Source organism: Catharus ustulatus, chromosome 12 (genome assembly GCF_009819885.2).
Source record: "Catharus ustulatus isolate bCatUst1 chromosome 12, bCatUst1.pri.v2, whole genome shotgun sequence".
NCBI lineage: Eukaryota > Metazoa > Chordata > Aves > Passeriformes > Turdidae > Catharus > Catharus ustulatus.
Window position 1 is genome coordinate 3165168 of NC_046232.1, and position 13452 is coordinate 3178619.

Consider the following 13452-nt stretch of genomic DNA (forward strand, 5'->3'; position numbering starts at 1 on the left):
CCGCCGCCGCCGCCATGGCCCGTTCCGCGCCCCGCCCCGCCCGACCGGCACCGCTCGGCACCGCCCGGCACCGCTCGGCTCGCCTCGGAACCGCTCGGCACCGCCCCGCTCGGCACCTCTCGGCTCGGCTCGGCTCGGCCCGCGCCCGCCAGCGGGCCCGTGACGTCAGCCGGACGGCCCGCCCAGGGGCGCTGTATTAGCATAATGAGGGGGCGGTGGCCAATCAGAACCGGGGGCGGAAAGAGAGGCGGGGCGCGGGCCGGCTCCGCCCACTGCTGCGCCCAGCCGGGCTGACCCCGAACCGCCCCGCCCCGCCACTTTCCCTCGTCCATACCCCACCGTGTCTCCCCATCCTGCCCCCGTCACCCCAGCACCCTCCATCAGTCCCCGTCATTACCATCGTCCTCCCCTCGCCCCACCACCAGAATCTCCATCACCCCTTTCATCCCCATTATCCCTATCACCCTCATCCCCCATATCACGACCATCATCCTCACCCCCCATTACCTTCCATCATCCGTATCATCCCCATCACCTCCCATCACGCCCTATCATCCCCCAACACCCCCGTGCTCCGCATCACCCCCGGTCTCCCCCCGCATCCCTCCATCACTTCCCATGACCCCCATCACCCTCTGTCATGCCCTGCCAACCCCTATCCTCTTCATATGTACCCCCTTTTCCCTCATCATCCCCACTATCTCCATCCTGCCTCCACTCCCTCACCCCCCTCCATCCCCCTTTTGCCCCCATCATCCCCCCAACCCTATCCAGGGCTGGCCAGGGAGATGAGCAGCCTCCCATCTTCACCCCTGCAGCCCCTTAGTAGCCTTCAGACTTAAACCCTCTCTGTTTCCCACCTCAGAGCAGGGTTTAAACGCACAGAAGAGGCTCAAAAAGGGTCAATTTGAGCACTTCTTGAGTTTTTCACCTCGATGGACCCCACACTGTCCCTGTTGCCCCCTGAGGATGCCCCAGAAGGGGGAGGAGGGAAGCAATTCTCTCCTGCATCCCGCGTCACCCCGAAAGATCTGTAATTAGACTGAGCAGCTTTAATACCTGGTGTTGTCGTTAATTAATTAATTAGTCCCAAAGCAGCAGCCAGGTGGGGGGAGGCCTGGCTTCCCCAGTGCACTATCTTGTGTGCAGCACATGGGCTTGAGAGTGTGGGAAGCGGGGTGTGTGCGAGCGTGTGTGCAAGCATGTGCAAGTCTACACAAATGTGCATGTATGTTCAAGCATGTGCAAGCACATACAGGTGCCGCAAGAGTACACACACATGTGTAAGTACATGCAAGCACATGTGACTACAGGCCTGTGTGCAAGTCTGGGCAATGACATGTGGGGGCATTTGCATGTGTGCGTAAGTGTGTGCAGGAATGCATGGGCTTGCAAGGCACCACAGGCATATGTGTGCAATGACCTATATGCACATGTAGAAGGACTCCCTAGCTTACGAGTGCATGTGTGTACACGTGAGTGCAAGTATGTGCATGAGGGCAAGGACACACATGCACGTGTGTGCAAGTGTGCAAGGATCCATATGGACACGTGTGTAGGCAGGTCCATAAGTGTATGCATGCAAGTATGCATGTGTGTGCAAGTTTGTGCACGAGTGTATGTGTGCAAGGACCCACATGCATGTGTGTTCAAGAACCCTCATGCATGCACAGTGAATGTGAGGACCCATAACCACGGGTGTGCAAGTGCATGCATGTGTTCCCAAGCATGTGTTTACAAGCACACACCCAATGCACACACGTGTTTACAAGCACACACACACAATGTACACATGTTTACAAGCACACACACACACAATGTACACGTGTTTACAAGCACACACACACACAATGCACACGTGTTTACAAGCACACACATAGTACACATGCCCATTGCACACATGCTTACAAGCACACACCCAATGCACACCCGTGTTTACAAGCACACACACACGATGCACACAGGTGCCTGCCACTGCAAGTGTGTCCCAATAAACTCCCCTGGCTGGTGCCAGTGCCCACGGGTGGGTTTGGGACGTGTGGAGCACAATCCTGCTGGAATCCGGGGGCTTGGCGGCTGCTCCTCGCCGCCACTTGGGTTTATTTTTAAACCCGTTGGCCCCGAGTGATTCACACGCTGCCTGTTCCCTGTTCCCTGCTCCCCGGCAAGTTTTACACGACCAAAATAGATGTTCTGGAAGGAACGGGCCACCCGGCAAAGCCACGGTGGGGAAAGCAGGGCTCTTCCGGGATCCCGGCCCGTCCAAGGGTGGAAACGTCACTGAGCCACCTCCACGATAGTGGTTTTGGGAGGATGCCGGCGCAGACACCCTGGGAAATGGGATCACGGGTGATGATTAACCTGGATCACAATAGCGGGCTTCAGTGGAAGGTGCAATGTTGGGGTGTCCTCCATGGGTATCCCAAGCCCTGAGGGCTCTCACACCTGGCTGTGGGGGAAAGGGAGCCCAGCAAGGCAGAAGGGTAGGTGGAATGAGGCAGGGAGCTGGGATAGGGTGGTAAACAGCCTCTCTTGCAGAGCATCATCTGTGGGAACAGTGGGACGTTCTCGGGAACAGAGCACCCTTCCCAGGGCCACGGTCTTGCTTGACCCATCCTTGCTGGCAGCAGCTCCCTGCAGTGACAAAAGAACCCAGCCAAGGTACCACGTTACAGCACAATGGGGAAAAAAACCCAGGCTTTTAAAAACAGGAGGCAGTAATAACTGTTAATTCACTATTTTTAATTTGAAGTTCAGTCATAAAGGTTTCCAGCCATAACAGCACATCTCACCCACTTAACACCAAGACACACATACAATGGTCCCAGCCAGCCAGGACTTCTTGTGAGGGATTCCCTGCTTTCAGCTGAATGCTGTTTCCAGCACAGCAATGCCAACCATCGAAGGACCTGTCCCAGTTCTACGGGACAGCAGCACCACTGGTTTCTTCTCCAAGGAAAACACCATTGAAACCAACATCTCTCTCTGGATGGAGGAGACCTGGACCTGAGTTCCTCACCCGAGAATAACAGAGCAGCAGGAGGATGGGTCATTTGGCCAAATCCCCAGGCAGAGGGGACAGCCTGAAGAGCTGAGTAGAGATTTTGCAATATCCATGCACCACTCAGCAGATTTGCAAGGGCTCCTCAAAGAGGCTCCAGGGTGTCATCTGCTGAGGAGAAGCCACAGAAGGTGGCAGCAGCCAGGTTTTAGGGCAGCAGAGGTGGTAGCTTGCAGGCCTGATCATCAGAGGAGAGTGGAGGGACAAGGACAGGACCCCACAGCACAACATGACTGCAGAAGTAAACCCTGGGACAACAGCAGAGGCTAAGCACAGTTTATCCAGCTGAGCAGGCACCGTGCAAGTTTCTCCACCAGCATCTCTAGAGCAAGACCTACCTATCTCCTGCTAACCCCTGCAGAGTGTCCCAAGCCTACCTATCTCCTGCTAACCCTTGCAGAGTGTCCCAAGCCCCAGCAGGAATAGGCACCTTTTTCCTCTTTGGGGTCATTTATTTATAGATTAAAGAAATAAAAATAGAAAAAGAGGCAATGAGTGCATGCCAAGGCAAAAGAAATGTTCATTGCAACGAAGCCAGAGCAGAAGGTGGGGTGGGAAGGGGTCCCTTTGCCCTTTTGAGGGGAGGACATTCCTCCTGTGTGCACAGAGATGGAGGGCAGTGGAGCTCTCCCTTCAAGCCCCACCAAATTCATGGTCACAGTATCCGATGTAGAGAGGCTGGGCCTGGACACCACGCCTGGGAAGAAAACAGAAGGATAGCATCAGGGAGGGGGCACAGGTAGAACCACAGGGTTTGAGGGCTTCTAGTGGCACATGGTGGCCATGGGTGCCCCATTTCAGATGTGGTGAGGAGGGAACAGTTTTCATCCTGTGCTTACACCGTGTGCGGAACACAGGGTGAGAACAGGTTTCCTGGGGAAGCTGGTGCTGCAGGAGGAGTGGCAAGAGCTGAGAAGTCCCCTCCTTCCTCAGCACCAGCAGCAGAAGTGCTCTTTCAGTGCTGCCCATCCACAGGCAGCAGAAAAACCTGCCTTTTCCCCCCTGCTTTCCAGAGGAACAAGGGTCATTTTGCAGCATGGCAAGTCCTTCTCCCTCACTGCCCTCCCACAGGGTTGAGCCCAGAGCAGCTGTCCCAGGTTACCCAAGCAGGGTGCAGCGGAACTCCGCCAGCCGGGTGTATGCATCTTCCAAGTCCCTGACAGTCTCATTGCTCCAGAGTCTTTCAGCTACGGCCCCAGCTCTTGGCCTTGAAGACAAGGGACAGGCAGTCAGGACAGGAGGGAGCTCGAAGCTTCTCACATGAAGCCCTGAATTTCCAAACACTTTCCTTTCCAGCATCCTTCCACGCACAAAGGCTTCAGCGTATCCCAAGATCTATTCCTGGACACATGACCATCAGGAGCAGACCAAGGTGACAGGACAGGTGGGTGTTACACACAACCTGGCTGCAGTAGCAGATTGCTACAGCCTTGCAAACTCTCATTTCAGCCTCAGTGAAGCCCTTACCAGCACAGGGGGAACAGCGACAGGTACCATGTGCAGACCAAACCCATGAGCTCAGCACATGACACTTGGTGGCAAAAAAACAGGGATGCAAGCACAGCCTCACGTGACCCACGTCACCTGCCTGTGGCCTCCCTTACCACAGCCTGGGGGTCAGGTTGGTGACATCCACATATTCACCCCACATGCAGGCCTCGCCACCAATCACCAGGGCCTTCTGCTCAGGACTGCCTGTGGAGGGGACAGCAAAACAGCCAGTTCTGGCACTACATCTGAGTGCCAAGCCAGCTGCCATGCAGAGAGGGACACAAGGAACACACCTTCAAAGTTCAAGGGCTCCACTCTATAGGCTTCTATCCAGTCCTGTCCGTAGGAGATGCGGTTGAGGTACCAGGGAGCAGAGAGCAGAGCCCGGTAGCCAGATCTGGTGACATTGGCCATCTCTTTCACGTACTCCAGCCTGTTCTCCTTCCACACGTGGATGATGGTGTCAGGCCTCAGCTGAGGAGCACAGGTGAGTATGGGGCAGGGGATCAGTGCAGTGATAGAAGCATCCCCTGCTCCCCCGAGCAGAGTTCCCTGGCCCCTCCACACCCCCAAAAGGAAGCTGAGGCAGACTAGGGCTTGATTTTTGAGCCACTTCCCATCTAGTTTGCAGAACAACAGAAGGAGGGATAAGGCCATTTGCAGAGTGTACTGGGCATGGTTAAAACCTGCATCCTAGAGGGAGCAGAGCATTGTCAGCAGTGTGACAAAGCCATGATGAGGGTAGCTCACTGGCAGCACCATCTTGAGATCAACTCCAGTCTCATTACAGAGTACTCCCACCAGCCCCAGAGCATGGACCCCAGAGCACACCAGTGTGTCAGCCTGGGGTGCTGGCACTGTTCACCCCAGCACAGGCAGCTCTCACCTTCACGTCGTTGTCAAACACCTCCTGCCACACAATATAACCTTTGTCAAGGGAAGAGACGATGTCCAGAAGCCTGGAGTGGGAAAAGTACCGAGTTTTGGGTGATCTCACTGATCTCCTTTTTGGTGGTTACATACAGCCTAAGGAGCAGCGCAGTTATTCCCAACATCCTCAGTGGGATGTGGAGGTGCCTCTGAAGAAGGGAGACAGCACAGCCCCTTATGGGGCTTCTTTCTCTTCATCCCCAGGCTTTTTTGTGGTCAATCTCCCACTAAAATGTTCCCTTTTGGCATCAGGGAGACATGACCAATGGGGATGCTGCTGAAAAGGACATCTGGTATCCCCAGGACAGAAGACATTTGAGCTGGTCACACAGTGCAACTGCGGGCCGTGGATGCCCTGACCTTACCTCTGGATGTAGAAAGACTCTAATTTTTTGTAGTCTTCACCAAAGCCTCTCTTTGTCATGAAAGCACGGATTTCTGGATTGGATTGCCTGTGCACCAATGAGAAGGAATAAAACCTCAGCTCTGGAGTAAGGCCAAGGCATGGTCAAGTCCCTCCCACATCAGTTCAAGGTTTGCCCAGGTACTCCAGAGTTGTGGCTGGACCAGCATAAACAGCTCCCTACATCCAGCATCACCATGAGCACAGAAATCCCAAAAATCCCAAGCACCACCACTACCCCTGGCCTGGGAGAACAGGACACAAAAGATAGAGAAGCCAGGGGTTGGGACTCCAATCCCAAATACTTACCCCCAGTCCCCATCCAGACTGATCTCAGACTCACCAGCATGTGAAATCTACCTCATCGCCACCAAGGTGGAGAAAGAAGTCTGGGAACACAGCGCTGACCTCTTGGAACAAACGGGTCACAAACTGGTAGGTGCTGTTAACAATGGGGTTGATGGGCCCATAGACTCCAGAAGGAGCCTTGCCCATGTAGCAGGGAGTCAGGAGGCCTGGAGCACCTGATGATAACAAATGCAGCATGGTGAGGGCAAAGTGTGACCATGTCATCCTCTACAATGCCCCCCAGCACAGCTTAGGGCCTGTCAGGGGACAGGAAAGGAGGGACAGCCACAGTTCCAGTTGCGACCATACACATGGTGAATTCTAACTCGGGCCTTGGCATTTGGAAGCAGGGGAAGGACAGAAAGACAATGGAATGTTTTCCCAAAGCTTCTTGCACTTCTAGATGTAGAAGAGGAGATGCAGTCCCTGGAGCAGAGAGCAGTGTGTCAGAACTGGGACACAGCTGAGCAGAGCAAGGAAGCTTGGCCAGCTGTACCCTCACAACACAAGATCCTTGCAGTAAGCCATGATGTTAGTTTTGGCAGAGCAGATGTTCCCACAAAAAAATCACACAGCTTGGACTCAAGAAAAGATGAAAATGTTTCCCCTTTTTTTTTTTCTTCTAGATTTTGCTCTAGAAGTTGGACTATTGGGTCCCACATCCCCCAAACAATGGTTTGCTCCTCGTGAAAGCCAGCCCGTGGGACACTGCTGCCCACTACCAGCTTTTAGGGTCCAGACTGCAGCACCCGTTCCTGCCCCTGGGACAACTCCAACTCTCCCCAGAGCAGCAGCAGGCAGGGTCTGCTCCTCACCTGGCCCCCAGGAGAGGGTGTGGCCAGGGGTGTCGAACTCAGCGATGACTCTGATGCCGCGCAGCCGGGCATACTCAATCACAGTCTGCACGTCACTGGCTGTGTACACGTGGGTCATGGCATTGAAAGCTCCCTGGGAACACAGGACAGCTCAGTGCCTTGCTCAGGAGCAGAGGCAGGAATCTGCTCGCCTGAGCTGGGCACTACATGGTGATCATTACCTGCTTGCTGAGCTCTGGGAATGTGGAGCTCTCATAGGGGAAAGATGGGTCATCCACGATGTGCCAGTGGAACACATTGAACTTGTTGTAAGCCATGACGTCCTGGGAAGGAACAGGTACAAAGATGAACATGCCCCATCCCTTCAGAAAGGTCATCCATCTTGCCACAGATGGAGGATAAGGTCCTCCAGCTCCAGAAGGATAGGGCATAGTCCCTAAATGCTCCCCAGAATCCAAGAGGGATTCAGACACCTCTCTCTAAACACAAAAAGCTGCACAGGGCCAGGAATACTTCTGCTCAGTAAAATCCCTGTTCTCCCTGTAACTGAGCCACTGGTGGAGACCTGGAAGTTTAATCCTGCTTGGGATGAGCACAGAACCACCACCCAACCTTGCCAGTATTTTCCCTTGCCTTAGAAACACTCAGCCTTGAAGAGTAACCTGGACTTGCAGGAATCCAAAATACCTCAGGGTTTTCTTTTTAACAAAGGCAGCTGAGAAATCACCCAAACAAGGGAGCTCAGTTGTCACAGAGGAAGGGACACTGAATTAAACCATGTTATCTCCCAGGACAGGTGCCCTACCAGAGTTTCCAGGATGGCTCTCAGAGGCAGGTAGTGACGAGAGGTGTCCAGCAACAGTCCGCGGTGAGGGAAGCGGGGAAAGTCCACGATTTCTGTCTCATTGATGTAGTACTGCACACAGGAAGACATGAGAAAGACATGAGCAGAATGTTGGGCAAATGGCCATTAGCAAGAGACATTGAGGGTCACCATTGTCCCTAGGGGTTGGCAGGACAGAGGTGCCCTCGCTGCCCAGAGTACAAACTGTCCACAAAGAGCTGCAGCACTTCTTTACCCACTCAGAGGGCAGGGATCTGGCTGGATCAATGAATTTCCACTTGGCCCTTGGCAAGGCTGTGCCCACTCAACCCAAGCATCCCAGTAACCCTCAGCCTGTCCCCATGGAGGGAGGGAGAGCTGCCTGCCCCCAGAGGACGAGGCCAGGACTCACTGTGCCATTCTCGTCTCTCCCAACAAGCTGGCTGAACGTTTCCAGACCTGCAGGAAAACATACAGCCCCCTTCTAAGCACAGACACCCCCAAAGGAGCAGAGCTCAATTAACAAAGAAGTCTATGGAAAGAGAGAGGCACTGCAAGACATCCCCACAGGCCCGAGGCAGGGAGAGCAGGAATGCCCTGCGGGAAGTGCAGCTCACCTCGGAGAGCTCCCCAGATGGTCTCTGCTGAGAGCAGCATGGAGCCTCTGGAGACAGACAGCTTATCTGAAACACAGCATCAGTGGGCTATCCCACATGGTCACGACAGCACTGGCCACAGCTCAGGTACAGAACTGTACACCAGGACCCCAGAAAACTGAATTTTGGCCCTCTCTTGCTGTAAACCTCTCCCCACTGCTTTATCAGCACCCTCAGGTATGTCCCTCCTGCCCTGCCCCAATGTCTTAAGAGCAGGGAATTGGTGCCCTCCCCAAATCCAAGGGTAATGGCACAGTACTGCACAGAAACAGCCATGTTCCCTCCCACTCCCAACCCAGACACTTACAGCTCTCCTTGGAGTCCAGGCTGGGAAACCCATTGCAGCCTGGAGTGGAAACATAGACGAGAAGCTTAGTGCAGGGTGTTTCCCAAGACGGCTCATTCTCTGCAAAGGATACAGACCATGCACATCAATCCCATGCCAGCTCTTTTCCCTACTTCCAAGCCCACCACCATCCTCTCAGCACAGCTAGGGATGGAGGCAGAAACAGGCAACCTTTCCTGCACCCCAAAAAAACATCACAGTGCTCAGCAGGAGTGAATTGCAACACAGCCAACCAGGAGAACACGAGCTGATCCCGCCTGTGAGGAAGCCCACAGGGAAGCTTAAAGGAACAAACATTGGAATATGGACTAGCAGCAGCCCCTGAGGCTTCCTGGACACCAGCTCTGGCTCTTAAGCTAAAGCCATGACCAGTCAAAGCTTCTCCATGAGAGTGAAGAGCTTCTTGTTTCCAAGCTCTCCCAGCACTGGAAAAAAGTACAAGCCCAAGAGCTCTGCCCTACCCATACTTCTTAGAAAAGGGCAAAGAAAACCTTTTAAAAAGGGTTGAGAATGAATCTGCTAAACTGGGCTGAGTTAGAGGCAATTAAAAGGTCTCACCCAGCTCAGAAAAGCTCCTGACCAACTTCACTTTTTGCAGAGCAGGTCCCAGGTGTAGCAGCCAGAGAAATGAACCCAGTCACATTTAGACCTCAAGTAGGAGCTCTGAGCACACACTAACTGAAGAGCACTTCCAAGGATGCACAAGCCTGAATCCCCACTTGAGTCACACCCCATTCCAAAGGAGAAGTCAGCCTGTGCTGGGACACAACAGATTTACAGCTGTCGGATGCCAGGAGGAGCACGGGGTAGCAGGGTGGGACCCTGCTCATCCCAGCCAAGGTCCATGCCTACACCCCCACAGCACTCCCAGGAACAGCCAATGCTCAATGTGGTCACTGAAAATAAGGAGCTTGGCTTTGAATGAGCCAAGAGCACCAAGAAGTCTCTCTTTACAGAGAGACTGGCATTGCCAGTATTTCAGAGAAATGCAGAGAGCTCCTGCTCCACAGCTCACAGGAGCTCACAGAAATCCCGATTTCTCCACGAAGGGATGACGAAACCTCTGTGGAGAGAAGGAAAACAGCTTGAAGCCAGCCCTGTTTTGAGCTTTCCTCTCAGTTGCAGACAAGCTGGTAGCCAAGGCAACCTCACAGATGTGCAAGCAGCACAGCAAGACCTGCTCCCTCCACTCAGGAAGGCAGTTCACCAGGAACAGCCGTCCTCAGGCCTGGGAACACTCATCCTGCTGAAGAGCCTCGACAGAATTGGCTCCATCACCAAACACTGCATTTGAACCTGCTCGGTGAGACACTACTCAATCCAAACATGGCCTCCTAGACCAAGGTGCAGACAGGCACCACTGACACCACACCTGCAAGGCAGTGGAGACAGAAAATGGTTTCTGCCATTTATTTCCTCTATTAATACAAATTATTTCCTTTCATCCACGGTTTCCAATGCCTGCTTTTATTAACCACACATGTGGAAAAAAAGAGACCAAAACAAAACAAAGAGGAGAAAAAAAGCCTCAAAATAATTTGTGTAGTTTGAGCATCATAAAGCAGGGCATATGGAAAATGATGAGTGTGAGCTGGATCTTGTGATCACAATGTTGCTCCAAGTGATTTGATGGTCACATTTCCCCTCTGAGTGAAATAGGAAAGCGTGAATAATTAGATCAGCTGTTTTTAGCTCCTAGCAGACAGAGAGAACCAAGAGGAGTCTTTTTGGCTCTCAAATCAAAATTTATTTCTACTGCTACTCACAAGAGTTGAAGAAATAAAACAAGCCAAAGGGTTCTCTCTTTCGAACCTGCTTTTTTCAAAGTATGATGTACTCAAGACAAAGCCAAGCGGTTTCCAACACCGCCACCCTTCTCCACTTTGATCAGCGGCGACAGAGCTCACACTGACATTTAAAACACTTGGGAGCAGAGTTACTAGCTCTTTTTGATGAATGAAGTGCTTCATATTCCCTGGATACAGCACTTCAGACTGCAGCAGACCCACGCAGCTACTGAGCATCCCTGTACATGAGCTCCACAGCAAAGAGATTTCCTGCAGCTCATGCCAGACAAGCAATGGGCACTATCATGAAGTCTAGGTTCAAGAAACCTTTAGAGCCTGTCCCAAAGCAAATCGAAACTCTCAAGGCTTTTGCCTTTCTGCATCTTACCCTACAATTTCAGGATGAATCCAGGAGCTAATCCCTCACTGGAAGAAAGGCCCTGCTGCCTCAGGACTTTTAGCAGCTCCACTTTGGCAGAGGTGGCCCGTGGCACAAGTATGTACTTGGAAGAACACACACAAAGCACTAAGCTCTTCCTCAAGGTGAGACCTCACACAAGACACTGAGAGCTGCTAGGAAAGGGAACAGCCAAGACTTAGCAGTAACCCTGAAGCAAGAGGTGTTGCAAGACGGGGAGCAGCTCTCCCTGCAGCCACAAGAGAGGGAAGCTAAATGAAGCAATGGGGAGCTGTAACACTACCCGGAGGAAGTAAAAAATGAGATAGAGGAAAAAGAGCCTAAATCCTGGCAGGAAGACAACTAGTGCTGTGCCAAACTCGATTAGATTTCTTCCGTACATGCCATAGGCATTGCCCTCCGAATCCCAACGCATCGCTGCCCTTGCCACCAGACTCCATCCAAACCACAGCTCCCATCCCACCTGGCGCCGCACAACTGAGGGGAGGCAGACGGCCACCAAACCCCGTGGTTTGACGCCAAAATCAGCGAGGCTGTGGGGGCCCTTAAGCTCAAAGCCACGTAGGGAAGGGTCAGCGCCCGCCGCGGCCCTCACCGGTGGCACGGCCGAAGAGCAGCGGCCAGTACCGCTGGAAGGCGGCGTCCAGCACGGCACAGCCCGGCCCCACGGCCGAGCCGTCCGCCGCAGCGAAGCGGAACCGGCGAGCCGGCACCGGGCAGCGGCCACCGCTGGGCGGGGAGCTCTGGACCTGGGGCTGCGGCCACACAGCCCCCGCCGGGCCCGGCAGCAGCGCCAGCAGCAGCGGCAAGAGCACCGGCAGCCGGAGCACGGACAGCCGCAGCGCCCGGGCCGCCGCCATGTCGCGCCCAAACCTGAGGGAGGCGGCACCGCCCGACAGCGGGGGGCCGGGCGGCCGCGAAATGGCAGCTTGGGCCCGCCCTCACGCCCTCCGCACGCTGCCCCCTCGCCCCACAGCGTCCCCTACTAGTCCGCAGTGGCCTCGTTCTCTTCAAATGGAGTCCCCAAACCCCTCCAGCTCCCCACCGAAGGCAATTTCTGCCCCAGCCCTCGGGTTTTACAGCCCCTCCACCCAGCCATTCTCCCTGCTGTCAGGGAGCCTCAGCAACCTGCCTCGGGGTTTGACGAGATTAATGGTTTAGAACACATTTAATCGGTGCTGCTTTCGTGGAATCATGGACTGTTGGGTTGGAAGGGATCTTAAGGACCGTTTAATTCCACCCCCTGCCATGAGCAGGGACACCTTCTTCCACTATCCCACATTGCTTCAAGCCCTGTGTCCAATCTGGCCTTGGACACTTCCAGGAATGGACAGCCACAGCTTTTTGGGGCAAGACCTCACCACCCTCATTGTAAATAAATTCTTCCTTTTGCCTAACCTAACTAAACCCTCTCTCAGTTTAAAACCAGCACCCTGTGCTTTGGATCCACCTCAGGTTTGGGCATCTTCTGTTGGTACCGTGTATTTTTATGAGCAATACTGTATATAAATCACCTTTTACGCAGGTTTCCAAGGATATTTTGTATGTGACCAGTGAAATATTTATTGGGTTGTATAAATAAAAGGGGCTTTATCCCGTGCGGGATCCTTACAGTGAAGTGTTGCAGGGATGCTTTCCATGCAGTGCTTGGCTTTTCCAAGGAAAGCCTTAACCTCAGATGAACTCTATTTAATTTTGCTTCCTCCCTCTAGCTCTGCTTTCTTTAGCAATCCCCAGCTCAAATAAGGGCCTTAAGCCCAGGTCTTACCCATCTGATTGCCAGCACAAACCTGCAAGGGAACCCACTCCATCAAATTATTAAAAGCCTGTTGTCCCAGAAAATTCCAAGGTATCAGGCGTGTTGGGAGACAAGCCAGAGACATGGGAGCAAGCAGGAGATAAAACAAAAGGCACAGAAGAAAGTGTGACAAGGGAGATGGCCCCATCACACATGAGGAAAAACTACCCTATGTGAGCAGGACATAACTATGGAAAGGTCTGGTGGGGAATATAAGGGATTGTCCCTCATGGGAGCAGCGTAGAGAGAACAGGATCAGCAGGGAAAAAAGCATTTTGTAGAAAAAAAATCTCAAGAAACTTGTTGTCAAAGGTTAGAATAGCACCAGCACAAAGCTGGGGACCGATGGGGAAAGAAAAAGAGCTGGGAAGACATGGAAGAGTTTCTGTGGGGCTGGGGAGAGATGGAGGGAGGTGCTGTCCAATGTTGAAGGAAGCTGTGAGGTTCCACTGAAGCTCTTGGGGGTCACGTGGAGATTAAAAAGTTGTGGGGAGACTAGGCACCAGGAGGAGATCACAGCTGTGGGAATTTAATGAGGTTGGTGAAAATTAATGGAGGCTCACAGGGGGGAAGGCA

At 53.3% G+C, this 13452-nt stretch overlaps 1 protein-coding gene across 1 annotated transcript; it reads right to left on the reverse strand.

Moving 5' to 3' along the window:
- Positions 1 to 2721: 2721 nt before the first annotated feature.
- Positions 2722 to 11938, reverse strand: HEXA (hexosaminidase subunit alpha). Its single transcript, XM_033071031.2, has 14 exons — positions 11674 to 11938; positions 8835 to 8933; positions 8489 to 8554; positions 8284 to 8330; positions 7854 to 7964; positions 7270 to 7371; positions 7049 to 7181; positions 6229 to 6409; positions 5848 to 5934; positions 5439 to 5511; positions 4846 to 5026; positions 4666 to 4756; positions 4164 to 4268; positions 2722 to 3758 (listed from the first exon to the last, which is right to left on the reverse strand). The coding sequence occupies exons 1-14, from the start codon at positions 11936 to 11938 to the stop codon at positions 3695 to 3697; spliced, it is 1605 nt and encodes a 534-aa protein (XP_032926922.1). The 3' UTR covers positions 2722 to 3694.
- Positions 11939 to 13452: the final 1514 nt, after the last annotated feature.

Bases quoted from the DNA above. Each gene is read 5' to 3' on its own strand.
- HEXA (XM_033071031.2), bottom strand. From the start codon at position 11,938: ATGGCGGCGGCCCGGGCGCTGCGGCTGTCCGTGCTCCGGCTGCCGGTG. The intron at 7,965-8,283 runs GTGAGTCCTGGC...TCCTGTGTGCAG, and splicing joins GGAGAGACGAGAATGGCACA to TACTACATCAATGAGACAGA. The intron at 6,410-7,048 runs GTGAGGAGCAGA...TGTTATCATCAG, and splicing joins CACCCTCTCCTGGGGGCCAG to GTGCTCCAGGCCTCCTGACT.